Source organism: Podarcis pityusensis, assembly GCF_964106645.2.
Source record: "Podarcis pityusensis genome assembly, chromosome: 9".
In the NCBI taxonomy this organism is placed as follows: Eukaryota; Metazoa; Chordata; class Lepidosauria; order Squamata; family Lacertidae; genus Podarcis; species Podarcis pityusensis.
In genome coordinates, this window is record NC_138034.1 from 18205270 (window position 1) to 18227216 (window position 21947).

Below are 21947 nucleotides of genomic sequence, written 5' to 3' on the forward strand. Positions count from 1 at the left end.
CTGATTGGTTAAATACAGGGTAATGAGATTTTAAAAAATATGTATATAAAAAAACTTTATTGTCCTATAAAGTTGGTCTTAAAGAAATTACTGGACAATCATATTGTTAGTAGCTGCACATAAAGCATTGCACTGGATTATTGAACTGTACTTGAACAAATGAAGAGGAAGAAGAGGAAAGTTTAGCTTAAAGGGCACAGAAAACAGACTATGAAAGCCTAATTTTTCATTTCTGCTGTTGTATCAGGGTGAAAAATAAGCAAAACAATTGCATTCTACCAAATAGTCAATATGTCTGCTATAAAAGAAATTGTATAAAGCTCTTATTTCCTACAGTTAAATACCATTTTAATTAAGATGTCATTGATTAGCTGCCTCGATTGCTTACATTACTCATTAACATGATTACTAGCAGCACAACTACGGCAACACTTAAATGAAGGAGGTAATCCTTAGCGTAGAAGTGCTTCTTTCCTTTTTGTTTTCAAGAAGCACTCGAGGCCAAACTTTTAATAACAATGAATTACACCTTTCCTGCTTGCTCCATGTGCCTGAACACCAGAAGCCAATGACGTGTGCAGAAAGATGTTCCCTCCATGAGTAGAGTTCATGTCTGCAGGAGTGGAGTGAGGCCGTATCTCTTGCCTCTGACGACTTGCTCCAAGCAGTATGCACCCCTATACCTGCATGCTCAGAGCAGGTGTTTGCAAAGGGGTGGCTCTGTGTGGGCAGCTGCTCACACCACTAGTAGCAGTCCATTGCAGACTCTCAACACACAGGTGTCAAGAACGGGATCTGTAATGGATATGACAATGTGGATGAGACCAGGAGGTTCTGCCCTACCACACTCTTCTCAATTCAGCACATGCATGAACAGCGCCTTCTTTTCTTTTTAAGGGTATAAGCCAGGGGTCAGCAACCTAAGGCCCATGGGCCACAAGCGGCCCACAGGGGTCATTTTACTGGCCCACAAGCTGCCCCTGAACCGTAGATATCTAGACTCATCCTAAATAGATAGTGATGAGTGAGCAGGCAATAGTCAGCTTGCGATAGTTAGAATTTGGCATTTCTTTCCACACCTTTTACCACCTTAACTGAAACCCAGTGAAGAGCAAACATGTTTCTTTTTTATCTCCAGTTTCAAATTCTATGCTAAACCGACACAGCGGGGACTCACTGAGCAGCGCTGGAAATTGCATCTGTGCATGTGCAGATGCCGGAAATCACATCTGCGCAGATGCAGACGTCGGAAATTGTGGGCGTGCCAGCTCATGCGCGCCAATGATCCAACCCACGGAGGAGGCTCCGCAGCAGTCCAGGCAAGGTAAGCCTTGCTGACCCCTGGTACAAGCAATCACTGGGAAAGAATAAAATATCTAAGACCACAAGATGGCATTTTCACTATTTAATTGTGCAGACCCTCTGCATGCTCTGTTTACATTATGCCATGGAGCCCTGATTTCAATGCCTTCTGCTATATATGCCCTTGCTTACACTCAGATCTTCGACATCTGAAACCTGGCTCTGGGTGCTGTTGTCAGCTGATGCTCGGCAGGCATCCGCTGGGAGCAGGGCCTCCTTGGTAGTGGCACCTACTTTGTGGCTTCCCCAGAGGAGTCTCTGCCAGGTCCCAATACAAGCAGGCTTTCGCAAAAAAGCTTTGTTCTTTTAGACTTCACAGATATCCAGCTCCAGTGCTTTTGTTTTATTGCAATCCCTTGTTTATATGCTGCTTCTGCTGGGTTATTTTTCTTATTATTTTTTTACCTTTGCTCCATTATAGTTTGCAATCTTAAATTTCTGGGATGTATTCTTGATTTTATTGTATTCGCTGGTTTGCGGTTTATTTTGATAAAGGAAAGTGGGGTCTAAAATACTTAAATCCCACCAAGGTGCAGCAGAGGGAAAGAGAGATGGGAAGCAGGGCCATTCCATTGACTCTGAGATACTAGCTGCATTTGGCTCTTCCTTTCCACCTTTTTGTCACCTAGAGGCAGTGCTCTCCCCTCATGCTTCAGCAGAGAGGAAGAAATGGGGAAAATGGCCACTTCAATCAGTTCTGTTGAAAAGCCCGCTCCTTTTGTCTCCTCTCCCTGAACTGTTTATAAGCTATAAAAAACATAACTGTATTTGCCCATTTTCCCTCTTACCCCCACATCCCCTTTTCCTTTTGTGTGGACAGAGTCCCCCAAACCCTGGGCAGCCCCCGTGTGGAATAACGACTCAAGACAACGTGCTATGGGATTAAAATTGGCCACAACTTTATTATTTTCAGATGTGGGTAGACTTTGGCTCAGGCATTGGGCATTTATCCCTCCCAGTCACCAGCCGGGGATCTGGGGAACATCAGGGTTATCCGGTGTGTGTAGGGGATGGGCTGGCTCTGGAGAACATATGTTACGCCCGCGTCGCAGGGGAGAGCAATGACAACCTCTAGGCCTACGGCCAAAGCCTCCCCTCAAACAACCCCTTTAATGGGGAATCCTGGTATTGCCGCCACAAAGAGGAAGGGGGCGTGGGTCACTGCCGCACGCCCCCCCCCATTCAGGGAAGATAGACTAAAGGATTCCGCCCAAGGCCTGATACCGCCAAAGTTGTGACGTTTTGCTATGGGAAAGGCAAACCTACAAATGCAGGGGAATTCATTTCCGGCCCTTTAACAGTGACCTTGACGTAGCAGCGCCCGCGTACCTGTGGAGAAAAGGTTAACCTGCAAAAGAAGTCTTAACTGAGGGTGGGTGGGGTGGGAGAAGCTCTGGAGCCAACTGAAAATTCCCAGGTAAGATCCTCCCCCTATTGTGTGGGCAGGTAGTCCTTCCCCCTACCTGGCCTGATCACCTTGGCAACGCCTCCCCAGGCGGGATTGGGCAACTGCCTGAGGTAGGCGGAGACCTCCAGGTATTCCACCTGGGGGGAGGTGAAGCCAAGCCTGTGCTAATGGTGCTGAATAGGGTCCAGTGGGCGGCACACGACCACACAGAGGGCGCCCCCCATTTAATGTGGGAGCAGTCATTGTGTCTTTTTTTTTTTTTAAAGTCTGGGGGCAGGGACTGCTTTGTTGTTGTTGTTTAATTGATATGCTCCAATAATAGCCTTTTTGGTTAAAATACTTTAAAAAATAAAAAAGTAAAACGAATAGGTGAATAAAACAATCATTTAGATTATTGTGATATCTAGGGATGCAATGACAAACCACACACAAATAAAAAGGTATGCAGCCTGATGAAGTGCTCCAGAAAACTCAAACCTTTGCTCGCTGTTTTGATGAGTCTTAATAGAGGGAATGCCCTACTGTGGGTTTTGGATTTACTGAATTAGGAGCAGAAGACCAGCATGCACAAACCACTCTGCCAAAAGCATGGAAAATGCCTTGCCAGAAGGATTGCTCCCCAAAGGTGGTCTTAAACAGTCTGAAGCACTAATAAGAGGTATGTCATGTAGGATAAGTTGGGGTGATCATCCCCTGCTATGTTTCAGACAAAACATGATTTTTACTCAATAGAATCTTTCTCTGGTTATTATGAGGTGCAAAAGTAAACCTTAAGTTGCACAGCGCTCTCTCTCTCTCTCTCTCTCTGTGTGTGTGTGTGTGTGCTAGCATTCAAACCATGGTGTGAATCTCAGTCTTCTCACCACTGAAATCTAAGCCCTAGCAATAAGACTACAGTGTGTAGAAAAATCTGCACATTAAAAAAGGGAAGATCTGAGTATCTGTACAAGAATAACAACATCAGAAGCATTCTTGACTCACATTGATTTTAAGCACATTTAAGATTCAGGACAAGACTTCTACAAAAGTTGTTGAAGGCTGTATTTAGGCCCCTTTTATGACTCATCAGCCAAACAAAGTGGTTTCTGGCATAAGTGTTGCTGTTGGTTGACTCAAGATGCAATTTCCACCTGGCAGTTACATTCTGGAATTTTTATTTTTATTTTTTTTACATTTAAGGTTTCTCTCCAAATAAGAAAGGAACCGTGTCATAATTTTAAAAATGGCACCCTCTGAGAAGTTCCAATACATGTCTGTATTAGGCAAGCAGGGATTCTGTTGCTTCTCTTTTCCATCTATTCTCACAAATAACAGATTTCTACTGCATCTGAAATTTACTTTGTGAATACAGCATCCCCAAAAGAGCACTGTGTGAAACAAATTTAAGATATATGCTGAAGATACTTATGTGTGCATAGTGATCACAGTGAAGAACCACATGCAAGTTTCACAGAGTTTCCTGCATCAGAATAATTTTTGCTGTAGGAGAATGATAATGGAACAATAAAAAAATCCATTTCACTCACCTGACATGTTATGCATTCTTGAAACTGCAACTATGCTATCTTTAAAATACATTTATGGAAGCCTTTCTAAACTTTTGTTATACAAAAGTAATAAAAAGCTAGTCTTGTTGTCTACTTTTGATAAAGCTTGCTGCTAGCAAAAACAACAGTTTTTACAGACTCAATCTTTGTTAAGTGTAACCGTTTGCAGATGTTTAGTAACTAGAGAAGTACAAAATGATACTTTTAGAAATGCTTATTTTGAGAGAGACTACATTAAATAAGTGTACTAAACAAAGTTTCGCCTGTCAAAATATACAATTTGAAATGCATATATATATATATATATATATATATATATAAGCTAAGAACTGCATTGAAACATTTGGGAAACACAATAGCCATTGGACAATTTCCAAATCGGTAATTGATAGTGTTGTGCTGTGAAGGCACTCACCTGACCTCCTAACAGCTTATATACTTATAAACCTATCTGTATACCGCAGTATCATAAAAATATATCACAGTGATTCTCAGCAATATAAAAACATAAAACCAGACAGTAAAACCATAAGGTTACAAACAAGTTAAAAGCAATAAAATAAAACATCAGTAAGCAATTGTAGAGGAGTGTTCTTAATTGCCTGCATAAGCCTTTCATTTTATTTGTTATATTTCTATGCTGCTTTTCACTCACAAAAATCACAAAGCGACTCACAAACAACCTAGTAGAACATCTCAAACACAACCTGAATCACGAATAATAATTAACAAACCATCAGTAAAACAACCACACTCCATAAAACACTATTTAAAAGAACTTTTAAAAAGCTAAACATCACAACCACAACAAAAGTCCTATTATAAGATTTTCAAAGCATTACAGCCACTGTTATTTTTCTAGAAAAAGAGGTGTGAGAGCTCACCATGAACATCTCCCTTGTTCTCTTATACCAGCAATGTTGCCCACCTGAGAGGTGATGGAGCAATCCACAAAAACAAACTAAGCAATGTTCCACTCAGTTCATCAAGACACTGACACATAATGTCCATGTCAACAACTCCATTCTGAAGGCTCCTAGGGCTGGAGGGCAGGGCAAGACAGGTGGAAAAAGCCATTGCCCAACGGCCAGCTCCAAGTCTCTCTCCTCCGACAGTTCTTCCTCTGGAAACAGGTCCCCTGTGAAGGCTGGAGGAATAGAAACGTTTTCAGCCAGCATTTAAAAGTTGGCACAGAAGGTACCCGCTGAATCTCTATTAGCAGGGTGTTCCACAGGGCTGGGCTGATGACACTAAAGACTCGGTTTCTGGTTGCTGTCAAATGAGCCTCACCAACTCATGGAATGACCAGAGATGCTTCCACAGATGATCTCAGTGCCTGAGCTGGGATATAAGGGTTCAGGTGATCTCTGAGGTATCCTGGAGGTATTCAGGGCTTTGTAAATGAATGCAAGAACCTTGAACCTGGTTCAGCAGCAGATAGGCAGCCAGTGCAGCTGTTTTAACAATGATGTCACGTAGAGATTGCAGGCCAGTTTCTATCACAATTCACAAAGAGCAAATTCTTCAGCGTCCCTACTGGGAAGACCAAGCCACCTGGAATGAGGTCTGGGGTGCATCTCTTTCTCAGTCTGTTGATTGTTGCCATGACATGTCCTCCCAAAATGATTGCAAAAGCTATGGAAGTTTTTGTGTATATTGCAACTGAAATGTGATTGACAATGAAGTTTCCAAAACAGTGTCTGAACACAGGATTAAGAGAAATGGCTCAAAAAACAATGTAGCTCCTTTGAAGGTTGAGAGAGAGAATTTTACTAAAGAGATAAAATGAGAAGGAATATCTCAGCAGGACAGCCAATGAGAATACCTTCATACATGTGCTCATTCTGAGACCAACTAGATACTCTTGGTGGTGAAATTTACTTCCAACCCTTTGGACTTGAAAGTGTATTTGCAAGCTCACCCTAAACAGACAGCAAAGGATGTGTCATTCTGCTTCATACAAGAAGGTTGGTGAAGGTTGGTCATCTTTGTGTTGTGACTAATCAACCTACCAGCAAAAGCACAACTCTGTGGCCCATGCAGAACTTCCTGGATGCAAGGATTAGGCACCTTGCAAACTGAAAAGTTTCCGGTTACTATAAACGTGTTGTGGTGGCTCCTGCTCCTGCCAGATTTTCTCCATCCCCATAGCAACAGCCGAGTCTCAAAAAGCTTCAGCGGTATGCTGCTCATTAACATTGCTTCAGAGATTGGGTTGGGTACCAATCTGCCCATCACTGGTGCATTCAGTTGTGAGCATGTGAGATTAAAGCCAGGGAAGGTGGATTAGTTGGCATAAGCCATTTAAAGTGGAAATTCAAGTGTCTTTTATGGGAAGTGTATATTACACAAATCTAAAGGGGTAAAGTGCCTTAGAGCCTGCCAGAAATAATAAGCTCTAAAAGGTGGCCTCCAGCATTAAGATAATATATCTACTGTGCCCTGGTGAGTGGCTAGGTTTGCTACTGGGCCAAAATAACACATGCTGTCCTCCCCGCAATGGCTTACTGCCAAATTTTATTGACAAAATATTACACTTTTTGCATTTGTAGGTTGTTAAGAAGGAGGACTCAATGATACCTCCTGAATACCAAATGTGAGGCTCTTGTTACTGATCCCTGCTGCTGCAATGTCAATACAGTAAAGGTAAAGGACCCCCTGAACAGTTAAGTCCAGTCAAAGGTGACTATGGGGTGCGGCGCTCATCTCGCTTCAGGCCGAGGGAGCTGGCGTTTTTCCATAGACAGCTTTCCGGGTCATGTGGCCTGCATGACTAAACCGTTTCTGACACAATGGGACACTGTGACGATTGGCAGAGTTCCTGCTCCATGATTGCAGTCATGGGATTGTTGTCTTTCACATGACGGTGTATGTTTTGACTCCACAAAGTGGGAAGTGACGGCAGCGGCGTAGCGTGAGTTGTCAGCACCCGGGGCAAGGCAAGTAATTTGCGCCCCCTAACCCGGGGCAAGGCAAGTAATTTGCGCCCCCCCCAACCCCTAACCTGCCGATCTGAGTCGAGTTGCTGCTGGCGCTGCCGCCCAAACCACGCCGCTTGCCCGGAGGAGGAGGGGGGCAGAGAGGCGAGGAAAATGCAACATCGCCCAGCAGCTGCAGCAGCAGCAGCGGAGGCGGGGCTGTGAGGAGGGGCTGCCTGGCACGTCCTCCGCGGCCCTGACGCACGGGGCTGAGAGCCGCTGCCTGCCGGACGCCTTCAGTCCGGGCGCGCGCACAGCTCGTCGGTTCCACGAGACATGGGGCTCTGCTACAGCCTGCGCCCGAGGCTCTTCGGCGACTCCGGAGGCAGCGAGCGCGCCCCCCCAGATGTTGCGCCCGGTGCGGCCGGCCCCCCTGGCACCCCCCACGCTACGCCACTGAGTGACGGAGACAGGATGTTTGTGTTACATGAAGTGGGACTATTGTCCTTTGTTTTTTCTCTTTGCTGTCTGATGCTAGAGAGAGAGGGAGCCATGTTGCAGTGCTCCGTGTGTGTTTATATGTAAATAAAGTAGAGCAGCCAAAATGCTGAGTTGCTGAGGTCTGTTACGCAAGCTGCAAAGACTCTGCGGATCCCTAAGTGTGCCGATGTCTGTTGGCATCGGTTGCTGTGATGTTCGGACTGAAGAAAGCTTTTGAAGCTCCCGAATGATCGACCAGGAAGGAGAGAACATGCCAGTCGGGCATGTGTCCTACTCGAGTGTAGGACAAGCTCCTGACAGGAAACACTATTTACCTTCCTGCCACAGCAGTACCAATTTATCTACACACGCTGGTGTGCTTTTGAACTGCTAGGTTGGCAGAAGCAACAGGAGCTCACCCCGTCGCACAGATTCGAACCGCCGACCTTCCAATCAGCAAGCCCAAGAGGCCCAGTGGCTTAGACCACAGGGCCACCCACTCCCTTTTAATGTCAGTATGATATTATAGTTTGTGATATTTCACTGCATCAGTATTAAACACCCATCCTAATCATGTTACATCTGAGGACGGAGCTTCAACATTGCTAGAGAGAAGCATTTGAGTCAGCTTGCCTGTGTGGCAAGAGGTGCCAGGTCTCAAACAGGAAAACATGCAGATCTGTGCAGCTGGAGCATCTTCCTGGACAGCTTACCTGGAGTAGCTCACCCAAGTTGTCCATTGGACCCTCCTGTACATGAAGTACTATGGAGGTCCTGCTTAAGTTAGGTCGTGCCTGCACAACAATGTTTTCCTGGCTCAAGTGCATTCCTGTGTGTTCTTTTGATTGCTGATTGGCCCTGACTTTGTCCTCAGCCCTGACTTCTGGCTTGCTCCCCACCTCCAATTCCTTGGTTCACCTCTTGGCTCCTGATTCATCTCAGATAACTGTCAACAACCCATCCCTGACACCATGACAGTGATGGAACATGTAAGCGTTCACATTATTCTGAGCTCTTATCCCAGTAGAACTTAAAAAGAAGCCATCTTCCAATTCTACATGAAACCAATTTACTTGTAAATGAACATAGATCTAGTCATATAGATGTATTCCAGCCTGTATGCATGCAGTAGTGCATTAAAATGACTCTTGTGAATTCATCCTACCAATAAGTAGATGAAGGATTGCAGCATGCACTTTACAGCACAATTCCATTCTGTAATAATGTTCGCTGGAGCTCTTTAGGGGTCCATTTCATCACATCTTGGCATCCTCTATCATTGTACCTTGGAGATATGCCATCAATGGGCACCCAAGACTCTTTACCAGAAATTTGAGTATATTATATGCTCTGTGGGAAAGGGAATCTTTGCTCATAGATGTTCATGTGCAGGTATGACCTCACCATGTACTGCTGAAAGTAAATATGAGAAGAGACACTTGGTGCAGCAGTAGCAAATACCCCACTGCCACCGTTTGTCAAATACTCACAATCCCTTTTGCCTTGTAATATTGCAGCAGGCACTGTGGAGCTTAACATTCAGCCACTGCATACAAAGTTCAGCTGAAAAACCCTAAAGGGAACAGGTAAGTATTGTAGGCACGGCAGTTAGTAATTCAAAGAGATGGAGCCCTAGAAGCACACTGCAAATGAGAGGGGCTGAGGCAAAGCACCACTCCCATTTACGACTGTTCCCTTCCCTCTCTTTTTTGTAAATTCACCCCTCGCATCTGTTTAGCTAAAAGGCAACCCATTGCAGCTGTTAACTGGTGCTCATAACTATCCTTGTCTCCCAGCTTTCCACAGGCAGCAGTCCAGGAGATACAGCAGCAACCTTGTTGGTACCATACAGACCAGAAGTCAGGCCCACAGACTGACCACCACTGCCACCTACAATTCAGAGAGATTGCCAGCTGTTCTGTCCTTGTTCCTTGGCAAACCTAATGGAGCAACAAAGGGACATAACACCCACATGCCGCACTCTGCCAAGTGCTTCCAAGGGCACAGGCACCCTTCCAAGACGGTAGAGTTGGCAACCTCATCTGCACATTTTTCTTTCTGGATCCGCCTGCTCTCTGATTCTGTTCAAATTCACCTTGTTTTCCATTGCAGCTGAGTCTTTATGCGAATATGTGGGCCTGAGATAAAGAGCCCTGTGCCCCAATGTTCACCAGAGCTGCCTTCAGGATATGTCCTACACTGGAAAGGGGGTCCAAAGCGGGAAACAGCTCCACTCACCACCATCAAACGATCAGTCCCTCACCTACACTCTCTAGCACAAAAAGAGCAGGCTCTATAGTGCAAAAGAGCCACGGGGAATCACAATGAGCTGCGGTAGGAAGGTGAAGTAGAGTGATGGGTTTGTGTCTCCATCACTATGCCAAATATTTCCCATTTAGCCCCAAGCAAAGCATGCTCCAAATGTCTTGGTAGAACCATGGACCAAACGTTTTATTTTATAAAGAAACTATTTTTGTTCCTCTCCTTTCTAGACTTTGCACAGAAGTATTCAGGTGTGTCCTAGCCAAACCTATTTTAAAAACCTATTTGGTTTCAGTGGAAGTGATGGACATAGGAGCCATCTCCTAGGGGCCGAGGTTCTTTCGGTCCCCCCCCCCCAAAGGCCAGGCCTTCTCAAAATTTGATGGGCATCTTGTGATCAGTTTTGAAGGCTTGCCTCCCCCCAATATTTTATTCAAATTGGCACCCTTGAGATGGAGTATCAGGTATAGTGAATAGCGGCAATATTAATTAATACTGAATACAACCATGTGAACTTGCATATCTAGGGTGTAGAATAAAGAATTAGAATACAGATATTGGGGGGGGGGGTAAGTAACTGAAATAAAGCCTTAGTAGCTACATGTTTGCGTCTGCAGTTCACTTTCTTCTCCTTTCGTTAAAATGTGTGTTTTCCCCTTTGATTAAAATATGTGTTTTCCTACAACCACTGGGCTTGGAAACTTTAAAGGGGGAAAATGGCGGGGGTGGGGGAGACAGAGAAATGAATCTGTTGTGTGGTGGAAAGAAATCTCTTGATCAAGCAAGGAACGCAGGATTAGCTGCATAATAATTTGCTTCAGCCGAGACCCCTTTTCGGAGCTTGGCAACGCAGATCCAGAGAGAGAAACTCTCCCGCCACTGTTCCTGAGGGGAGGTTTTCCCCTCGCTCTTTCCTGTGAGAGTTTTGCTGGAAAGAGAATATCCCTAGGAAGCACCCCACCCCCCATTCTAAAAAGTTGGAGGAGGGAGCAACTCCCCAGTTTACACGAATAACCTCCAACTTTCCTCCACAAGCAGCAAGCCCGGGAGACCTTCCCAGCAGCAGCCCCGCTCCCTATTATTGCAGCAGCCCGCCAGTTTCTCCTCTCTCCCCTCAGCCCCGCTTTCGAACGGAAAGCAAACCCCGCCCCCGGACCGGCTTGATTGGCGCGCTCGATCATTTATGGCGCGGGCTGAGGCGCCGATTGGCCAGTCACGCCTTGACGGCTCCTCCGCTCCCGGACCCGCGGCTACCTGTTTGCTGAGGGGTTTCTCGCGCTCTCCTTAACTGCTGCTGCCGCCGCCGCCGCTACTACAACTATTATAGCGAAAGCAGCAGCGGCTGCAGCAGCAGCAGCCGGAGGGCAAGTAGCGGCGGCGGCGGCGGCGGCGGCGGCGGCGCTGGTGTTGCTGCTGCCATTTGCGAAGTGGAGACGGGAGTCTGCGGACCCGGCGCGCCAGCAGCAGCAGCAGCAGCAGTGGCAGCTGGACCCAGAGCGCCGAGCGCGCATGGAGCCGGAGTTGGGTGCCTGCTTCCCTTCGCGTCCGTGGAGCCCCCGCGGCGGCGCGAGGCTCCTGCTGCTGCTCTTGACGGTGCGCCTGGGCAGCTGGTGAGTAGCCGAGGCTCCGCACGTGCCCGCCCGGTCCTGCCTGTGGCCACTTCGCTGCACTTAACCTAAGGTTACCAGATTTTTATTTTTTTTCCAGGGACATTTTTCAACTTCAATGGATTTTGTAAGGGGACTGGTTTGCAAATCCGGGGACTGTATGCATGCATACAGTCTGGTAAAACTTAATTTAACCCTGCATTCGATCGGCGCATCTGGAAAGCAAAGGGAGCACTGTGCTTTTTCCTGCTTAGGGGGTTCGGTCCTTTGGATGGCATCATCCTCATCCTCACGCTGCCATCACTTTCTGTTCTGGTCCAGGACCGAGCGCCCGCGTTGCTGGAAGGGAGCTGTTGCAACTCGCCACCTAGACAAAAACAGCTGCTCTCCTCTCCTGCTCCTTTTCCGAGTGTGAACTTCTTCTCTGGGAAGCTTGATCCAGTCCGGGTCGATTCTGAAGCAAGTCCCTAGGGAGTTAGAAATTGTAGAGTTGGAAGGGACCCTGAGGGTCATCCAGTCCAGCCCCCTGCAGTGCAGGAATTCTCCCCACAGACGTCCCTGGGTCGAACCCACGAACCTTCTGGTTAACCGTTAGGCACACTGACCCATTGTGCTACAGGTTGCTGAGGTTTATTCTTTAAAAGGAGGGGTGTGATTTGGGGTTATTGGGAGTTGCGAAGCCCTAAGTGTGTCTGCTTAGAAACAGTAAATCTTAGAATTGTACTGTTGGAAGGGATCCCGTGGGTCGTCGAGTCCAACTCCCCCTGTAATGTAGGGATTTTTTGCCCTACATGGGGCTTGAACCAATGATCTAAGAGTCTCATTCTCTACCGACTGAGCTGTCCCAAGTCACTTCTAAGGAAACCAAGGTAGGGTAGCAGACTTGAGCCCCTAGCCTTGGTGAGTTTTAGTAGAAAGTTTTTTTTTGTCTTTTGGAGTGGGGAACAGCCACGTGTTGACTAACAGCCCGATTCCCTCTGAAGTAAATTCCTCTAAGCAAATTCCCCTTAGGTTAAGGTTCTTCTGGTAAGCATGTATATTAGGATGGGGCTAAATGGGAATTATTTTGGGGTAGGAATGCACGGGGAATCATGTTGCAGTGCTGAAAGCCTAAGCACATTCAGCTGGAAGTTAAAGCCTTTTGAAAACAGCACCCAGTGCTTCTCAGGAAGCATACATGCAAACTTACTTATTGGGGAATATGTCATACAGAATCTAAAGGGACTTCCTTCTGAGTAACCCTGTTTAGTATTAGGCTGGGAGCCTGAAGCACTTGGAAATAAGTTCCACTGAGATCAGCAGGACTTGCTTTCAACTAACTGGGGGGGGGGAGTATAACCCCTGTGTCAGTCTTCCGTGCCTTCCAGATGTTTGGACTACAGTTCACATGGGGGTGGGGGTAGTTCTGGGAGTTTTCTGCAGGAAAGGATCTTCTGGGTTTTGTCCTGAAAAGTGGCTGGTTTTGCCAGAGGGCTGTGGAAGGCACTGTAACTGGGAGCAGAAGTTTTATGCTCTTTCTTTCTGTAGCATCGAGTCATTCAAAATTCTGCACTGCACTGCTAGCACTTCTGGGTGAAAAGCAACTGGTCTTCTGTGTGCACGAACTGCCTTCCTGTGATCTCTCAAAACTACAGAAAATGGTTGTTTGAAAGAGTGTTTACTTGCAGAGCCCGCGGCTTGGCTAAACCTGATCTTTAATGATCCGGGGAAACTACAGCCACAGCTTTTTACACTCCTTTGCCCTTGATTCTTTCACTATGTCTTTAGCAATAGGATATATTTTGGATAGGAAGCCTTGGAAATATTGCGCCTTGTGAATATACATGGAACAGCTGGGGTGCTCCTTCAGAGATTTTGCAAACCTGATGGATTGGTAATGTAAAAGGATTGCCAGGCTGACCCTAAAGAAGCAGCACTTCGCTGAGGAAGGCAAGCATGCTGCTTCCAAGATTTTTTTAGGGGAAGGAAAGGAAATCAGCTGTCCCTTTTCAATGCCTTGAATAATTCATAGATACTGTAATGGGCATTGTGCCATCAGTTTGCATTTCTCATAAAGATATTAAATTGCAATGCAGTGGGGCAATAGAACACTCCATTGTCATTTTTTTAAATGACGTAGGCCAAATCATTAAGCAGGGTGGGGGAATATTCCGGATATGCAGTATCCAGGGTGGGGGTTTTTTATATTAAAAAAGTGTTTAAAAGTATTTGAATTCATCCACACTGCACTATCATTCGTGCATCTGTGTCAAGTGTGTGAATCTTAAGAGTGTGCCTCAGCTTCATCACTGTATGAAATTGGCCAGAAACATCTCTGATTATCCATTATTATTATTATTATTATTATTATTATAGCATATGCTGTAGTTTGAGCCCTCTCAAAGGCTGGTGGGAGGGGGAGACTTGTCAGGTTATGGTAACGTTTCAAAGGCATTGATGAAAATGACACCAGCACAGCTAAGGCTTCTTGTGAATGAATCTTAATGAAACGAGTTGCTCCTCAGGAAAAATAATAATATTCAAGTGGGTACATTGTGTTTGCAGAGGGGGGAGAGAACAATCACCTGTGATCATTTAGCTAGTTGACAGTCTTTGTCTGGGACAGGGACTGGGGAGGGAGGTAGTTTGGAAATGGGGCAGAGCAGGAAATGAACTATTACTGCATTCCTTAGAGAAGAGACAAAAGTTAGAGGAGGATTCTGTAACTGCACTAAGAACGTTTGATTTTGCAGTTTGTGTGCAATTATCCTCAAATTACAAAACTATTAAATGGGGAGCGGGGAGGGTGGGGGACTGCTTGACTTGTCGTTTTGATTCCAGGCAGCACTTCCTCAGCTGAATGCTCAGTGTAAACACCAGCACCTGCATCAACTGGTTTTCTTTAAAGGCACGCCTCCCCCCACCCCCGGCCCCATTCACAGGATAATGGATAAAATGGCTGTAAGTGAAGTGAGTGGTTTTCAGAGCTAGACACGTGGCTTTCCCTCTAGAATTGTTAAAGCTCTAGTGGTTTTGTTCATAGCTCTACAATGCCTGGCCAGTAGGTCAGCCTCCCCCAACCTGGCATTCTCCAGATGTTTGGTCTACGGCTTACAGCAGCCCCAGCAGGGCTGGTGTGAGCTGTAGTCCAAACATCTGGAAGGCATGAGATTGGGGAAGATTGACACAAGGCTATACTATTCCCCTCCCCCTTTAAACATCCTTTTGCCAACTGAAAAAAAAGTTTAGAATGGATTTTATTATCTTGACAGCATGTACAATGACAATCAGAATCCTTCATATTGGTATTGGTGATTTTTTAGGAGGCGGGATGGCCAAAATGGAAGCCCCAGTTGTCTATGTAATGGGAGACAATGTCAGCTCTGGAGGCGGGATGGCCAAAATGGAAGCCCCAGTTGTCTATGTAATGGGAGACAATGTCAGCTCTGGAGCAAGCAGAGTTTTTTGCCCTCCCATTGGAACCCATGGGAGGGAATTTAAGAAAAGACACTGGGAGGGAAGGACCCCCCCCCATTTCTTCCTTATTGGTGTAAGCCCCACAGGGCTTGAATACGGCAGTTCGTCTGTCTTTAGTTCTCTCTGCCCCTTCAGTATTGTTCTGTAAAGTGTTCTGTGAATTCTCCACTTTCAAGGGACCCCTGTCACCTAAGAAGAAAAAGAAGAAGAGTTTGGATTTGATATCCCGCTTTATCACTACCCTAAGGAGTCTTAAAGTGGCTAACAATCTCCTTTCCCTTCCTCCCCCACAACAAACACTCTGTGAGGTGAGTGAGGCTGAGAGACTTCAGAGAAGTGTGACTAGCCCAAGGTCACCCAGCAGTTGCATGTGGAGGAGCAGGGATGGAAACCCGGTTCACCAGGTTACAAGTCCACCACTCTTAACCACTACACCACACTGACTCTACATTTATATGCTGAAGTCCATCTCTTCTGGAGCTCCTGCACTAGGAATGGATGGTTATATTGCAGGCTGCCCCATCTCCCACCCCCCAATACATAGACATCTTAAAATATTTTGGGGCTAGTTCCTGTGCAGATTTTTTTGGGAATAATTCTGGGGGAAAACCTTAAAAATAATCAGCGAAAGGAAGAGGCAATTTAGGAGTCCTTTCAAGGTGTATGGAGCGTTTGATCTCTTGCCCCTTTTCTTGTTTTAACACGTTGCAAAGCTGCTTGGAGCAGCTTCAGTGAACAGGACCTCTGGTGCACTGGGTACAAATACTTTTCAAAATGGTGCAGGAAGAAACTGCACATGGTTTCCTGTGTCCATGCAAAGGTGTCTGCCACCATCAAGGATGGGGAAGAAATTTGATTCAGTTTACATTGCACTTTCTAAAATGATATGTGAACCAAAACACAGCCATCCTTCAAAATCCTCACTTTATATGGATTTTGCAATGCAGTTCCCCAATCAGACAGGTTTACAAAAATGCATATGTTAGAGGAAAGTGTGCATAAAAATTAATATATATGTGAAGTAAAATATGAAAATGTGTCATATTAGGGGAAAATCAATGTACATTGGTCAAAACTGCATTAAAAAGTGTTAGGAGAAATTTGCACTAAAACGCCTGTGAATTTTCATGAGGATTATTTTAAAAAAACAAAAATGCAAAGTGCTGCCAAAATGTGGAGAACTGAATTTAAGATTGGAAAAATGAGAATCAAGAAAGCCAAAAGCAACAGAACCTTCCATTTCTAGTGTTCATGTTGCCCACAAGCAGCCTTACAGTGCTGAAGAAAGAGCAAGCAAGCAAGGAAGCTTTTTCACCATAAAGATTTCACCATAAAGGTTTGCTGTTCAGCAGACTAAATCACAAATCTATATACTGGTTTGATGAATTTATATATTTGTAGGGTTTGGATCAAAACCCTAGCCTGTGCATTGCAAATATTTCCATGGCATATTGTACAATGCACAGTCAGTTTACATAGAGGTCAGGCCTAAGGGCTTTAAAGTTACCTAGTGCATTCTAAAGAGTGTACTATAGAATATAGCCAAACCTTATTTGTAGCTTCCCGTTGCCAGAGAAGATAGGCAGCCTGCTCCCACTACCACCATTTGGAACAGGTTTTCCAGCACTATTGACCTTCTCTTTAAGGAACTTCTGATAAGAATAACCAGAGTTCCCTGAAACATGCTCTGAAACCTCTGCCTTTTGATAATTCAGCAGAGAACATCTTGGGGGGGGGGAATCATTTTTCAGTATCTAATGAAACGTTTTGCCTTGGTGTATAATTCGGTTAAAAAGTTAAAATATTTGGTAAGATAATTCTCCTTAGTATTATGTTGGTCTTCCAGTCTGAATGCATGCACATGTTTTCTGAAAGAAGCACCTGCTTTTTAGGAAAAGACTAATTCTCTGAGTACAATGGCACCAAAGTAAAATTTGGGACCACAAAAGTGATGCCTGGCTCCCTTTATTCTGAATCCTGTCCTGCATTTGCTGAGATATTGAGGTTGTGTGGCATTGCACAACGAAGAACACCGGAGGTAGGAATTCAGGTGGGACCACTCCCCCCCCCCATCATTCACGGCTCCATTTACATGGGGTAAGAGAGACAAAATAAGGTTACAGTGGTACCTCGGGTTAAGAACTTAATTCGTTCTGGAGGTCCGTTCTTAACCTGAAACTGTTCTTAACCTGAGGTACCACTTTAGCTAACAGGGCCTTCCGTTGCCACCGCGCCACTGCCGTGCGATTTCTGTACTCATCCTGAAGCAAAGTTCTTAACCCGGGGTACTATTTCTGGGTTAGTGGAGTCTGTAACCTGAAGCATCTGTAACCCAAGGCACCACTGTACAAGTAACCTGAAAGCCTTTCTATCGGTGCTACACATATGAAGCCCTCCTCTTGATGTTGTTCAGTAAGGCCAAGCATGGTGCTCTCAGTAGGCCCACAAGTACCCAGAAGCAGCTTATTTATACCTTTAACCTTAGTCATAACCAAGACTGCAGTTAGGTTGTATACTAAAGTCACCCTCATCCTGTTTTAAAAGCAATGATATGCTATGGGACAAACAGCTACGATTGTTAATGCCATAGTGTGGACAAAGACATTGCAATGGAATCTGTAGTCATACTCTTCTGGGTAGACCAAATAAGTCAGTTGCACATTTATGCAAATCAGATGTCCCGCTGATTAATGAATTTGTGTTGTTGCAGACATGAATGAATAGTCTTGTGAAAAATGCCAAAGTCAGTGAGATTCTCTAGGAGCTAGATAGAAGAAGCCTGGTCTTCTGACTGCTGAACCAAGCCCAGTTGTGTGTGTGTTTGTTTAGGAGCCAGTGCATACTGAATATCTACATTTTTGCATTCCTGGTCTTGAGTCAGTCCCAGTTCAGTGAGCAGGCCATCCTATAAATAATCTAGACTCCTAGTTACTTTGATAGATTGCTCTTGTCAAATTTTCCATCCATCTTGTTCAGCTAGGAAGACATCTTTAGTGACCTAGATCAAGAATGGGGAACTGAACCCAAGGATCACACAGTCCCTTGCAGGCAACTGAGGGAGTGAATGCATGCTGGCAGTGGGTGGGACCATAGCCCAAACTGGGCAGTGGCAGTCTTTATCTCTCCTCCTGCTTGCAGCAGGTTGCTTAGGAGGGGCAGGTTGTTATTGCAAGAGGTCTGAACTCATTGCTTGCAGAGGACTTTTGAAAATGGGCTGAGGGTGGCAGTTTGTCCACCACTGCTTATGGCCGAAGGTCCCTGCAACCCAATTTCCTGTGCAAAAGCAGCAACAGCACAGAATCCAGTAGCTTTCATATTGCAAGAAGAATCTGACTGTACATTTAAGAATTTAGCCGCCAAAGCCTTGGCTTCTTCTTGAATGAGCAGCAGAGAGATAAATTTTCTGTGCCACCAGCACACTTGGCTTCTTTAATGGAAATGTTGAATAAAAATTGTGTGCGCCTGCGCACACAATCAAAAATCTTTATATGACTAAGGAGGACTCCCCCTCCCCTCTCCCAACTTTATGAAACATGCCACTATGGTGTATGAACAACCATCTTCCATGAAAAGGATGAGAGAAGATGAATTTCAAGCAGCAGATGTTGGCCACATTACATAGTGTTGTTGGAAGGAACACAAATAACTATGGTAATGAAGGTGGAGGAGAGAAATGGAATAGGTTGCAATAGAAACAAATGACTAAAAAAGGAATATAAAAATGTTTGTAGCCCATACCTCTGTATATCCTAGATGTGTGTTATACGAAGCAAAAAGCTGGGAAATTGTTAGCATCCTCAGACAACTACTTCGAATGTTTCACTCCTAAATGGAAATAACTGTAGGGAATTGTAACAAAATAAAAGAATTCCTTCCTTAGAGACCAACTAAGTTTGTTATTGGTATGAGCTTTCATGTGCATGCACACTTCTTCACACGAAAGCTCATACCAATAACAAACTTAGTTGGTCTCTAAGGTGCTACTGGAAGGAATTTTTTTTAATTTGACTACGGCAGACCAACAGGGCTACCTAGCTGTAACTAGAATGTAGGGAATTGTGTGAAACCATGACATACCATATTTTAAAGGAATATGCACATGAAATGTGGACTCATCACCACAGATGTGGGTTTCACATGATTTCCTACACAGAAGTCTTTTCCTTATAGGAAATGGGTGAAAATCTCAGAAACTCTAATTCTGGAATCATTGTGATACAGATTCAATATGACTCTTCCTTCATTGCACCATTCTTACTTAGGGGTCTTTGATCGTTTCTGGGCTAATTTCCTCCTCTGATGGGCTGCTTACATGTTCCACTTTCCACACACTCCCTCATGAGCTACAGACTGGCTGCATTCACATGGCAGTGTATTCCATTTCCTCGACATTTCCCTAAGTGTTAATTTCCACGTTACATTTGAGCCTTCGCACAACAGCAGTGCCACTTCTGGAAACACAGCAGAATACAGCACAAGTTTAGTTCACATTTCCATGTTATTTGCAACAGTGGTGTTGATGATGTGTGAAGTCTCAAATATAATGTGGAAAGTGTAACAGGGAAATGGAATATGGAATAAACAGCCATGTGAGTGTAGCCTGTGAGTCCTCCCCATTCTATCCATGCTAAGAATCTCATTCTGTCACAAGTGACATCTATTTTTCTCTCCTCCCCCTTTAAATACAAAAGCTACAGGTGTTCATGCTTTGGCTGAACCCAGTAATGGTGGCTATCTGGACAAATGCAGCTGTCTGGCTGACAGAGGCAAGCTTGCTATGAATAAGTGGAGCAGATCAATAGGTAGAACCAGATCAATTGAATTCCAGTTGCATTTGATGTATCGTTGGAGAATCATCAGCAAGAATCAGACCTATGAATCTTAACTTACAAAGTGAAAAACCCTTTTGGTGTGTTTGTACTTCCACATTATGTGTAGGCTACTATCTAATAAATATATTTAATCTAATCCTGACCAAGTAGTCTGGTGGAGTGGAGGTAATAAATGACAGTGTCGATCACGCTGAAGGGAAGAGAAATTTCCAGTGAGAGATGATGGGTCTCAAAAAGAATGGCTGTGGTCCAACAGGATCCTAGGAAATCTAATTTACTCGCTTCTCAGACGCATGAGTTGGATTGGTTCCCAGCAAAATTGTTCATATGCATGAAGGTGTAGTGCCAGAATAAGCCATGCAGGCAACATTTTACACCTAGCAATAACATTCCAATATGCATTATTTTGACACAGCGTGTATAGCTGGGGCCATGAACAGTGGACAAACACACATACAATCCCATGGTGAAGAACCTTATGTGCACCAGCTCTGCCTTATAAACCCCAGAGTACTAATTATTTGGTGCTACTGTATATTTGCCCATAAAGCAGGCATAGGCAAACTCAGCCCTCCAGATGTTTTGGGACTACAATTCCCATCATCCCTGACCACTGGTCCTGTTAGCTAGGAATGATGGGAGTTGTAGTCCCAAAAACATCTGGAGGGCTGAGTTTGCCTATGCCTGCCATAAAGCATTTTTTGGTGCTTCTTGCATGACAACCAATTCTAGCACACCTGGTCTCGCATGACAAATAACATCAGAACATGTGGGAAAATACAGATTATACAAATTATAGCAGTGACCTATTAGCCAAACAGGACACCAGACTATTTTACATGCTGTATTAATTCATTCATAAAGTTTTGCTACAAGTGTTAAAGAACTGTGATGAGCAGAGAGTGGAAGCAGGAATTACTGTTTGGCTTGTCTTCACGAGGATATCTTATCTACGACTCCATACTAAGACTATCCTTTGCTCCTGCTGGCATTTTGGGGCTGAGCTGTTTTTGCTCTTGCCGACAAGCCTTTTTGTTATTTCCATTAGTAGTCAGAATGAGGCTGAATGAATTGTTACTGGGGCAACGCCGCCACCTGTTTCATACCCTAGCATTCAAAAGCTTGTTGTAGGTGGAGGCACCAGGCTGTGCCCTGCAGGGGTATGCCAGAGCAACACTGACTAAACATTGACTATAACAATGTAGCTCAGGTGTATTCTGTGTGGCGTTATATTGAAACATTGCGTTTTTGTTAATGTGCGCATCTTCAGCTGACTTGGGCCCCAGGTTATGCCCAATGGCGCCGGTGATGTAACATGATGTCATGATGTTGGATGTCACGTTATGTCAGCAGCGGTGCTTCCAAGGCCTTGCGAGATCTCAGAGCTCAGGTCCTTGTGAGACCTTGGATGCAACTTCTGATATAAACCGGAAGTCATGTTTGGAGGCCTGGTATAGCCTCAGACATTGCCTCCAAGGCCTCACAGAGTTTTGGAGGTCACATCTGAGGCCTTGCAAGACCTCTGATGTAACTTCCAGTTTATACTGGAAGTCATGTTTGGAGACCTGGCACAGCCTCAAACGTCTCTAGGGAGGTTGCATCGAGCTCTGAGGTGTGGGTGCCCTGATACCCGGGGCCCCCTAGAGTTGGCGCCTATGGCTTATAGTAGCACTCATTTGTATCTTTAATTTGTACCAATTTGTTTGTAATACTTGATGGGATTGACAGAAACTTACGTATTTATTTTTGTTAAGTCTGATTAATTGGGTGTGATTGGATTGCTCTTATCGCCCAGGTGTCCCAGGCGTAGGAAATGGCGTTTCTGTGCGCTCTGGCAATCATCACGGTGTCCTGTTGTGCCAGAAGCGGTTTAGTCCTGCTGGCCACATGACCCAGAAAGCTGTCTGTCCACACCGGCTCCCTCGGCCTGAAAGCGAGATGAGCGCCACAACTCCATAGTCACCTTTGACTGGACTATGGGTCCTTTACCTTACCCAGATGTAGGACCATTTAGTGTCATCTGTTATTGCAACACAGGGAGCTACAGTACTCATGATGGTAGGAATAAGAAGCCC

The 21947-nt window shown here is 45.0% G+C and overlaps 1 protein-coding gene and 1 long non-coding RNA gene across 4 annotated transcripts in view; one reads left to right on the forward strand and one right to left on the reverse strand.

Annotated features, from left to right (window-relative positions):
- The window catches only part of LOC308484976, a 33089-nt gene extending 21757 nt beyond the window's left edge, over positions 1-11332 (reverse strand). The window contains exon 1 of the long non-coding RNA XR_013990255.1: positions 11232-11332. This is a non-coding gene — a long non-coding RNA (uncharacterized lncRNA). The remainder of the gene's footprint in view (positions 1-11231) is intronic.
- The window catches only part of GABRG1 (gamma-aminobutyric acid type A receptor subunit gamma1), a 68549-nt gene continuing 57913 nt past the window's right edge, over positions 11312-21947 (forward strand). Inside the window, exon 1 of one of the 3 annotated variants that reach the window (XM_081020076.1) lies at positions 11312-11587. In XM_081020076.1, coding sequence (XP_080876202.1) covers positions 11487-11587 — 101 coding nt within the window. In that variant the 5' untranslated portion in view covers positions 11312-11486. Of the gene's footprint in view, positions 11588-11637; positions 11658-11865; positions 12204-21947 lie in introns of those variants that run through there. The other 2 variants (XM_081020077.1, XM_081020078.1) reach the window with 2 other exon arrangements.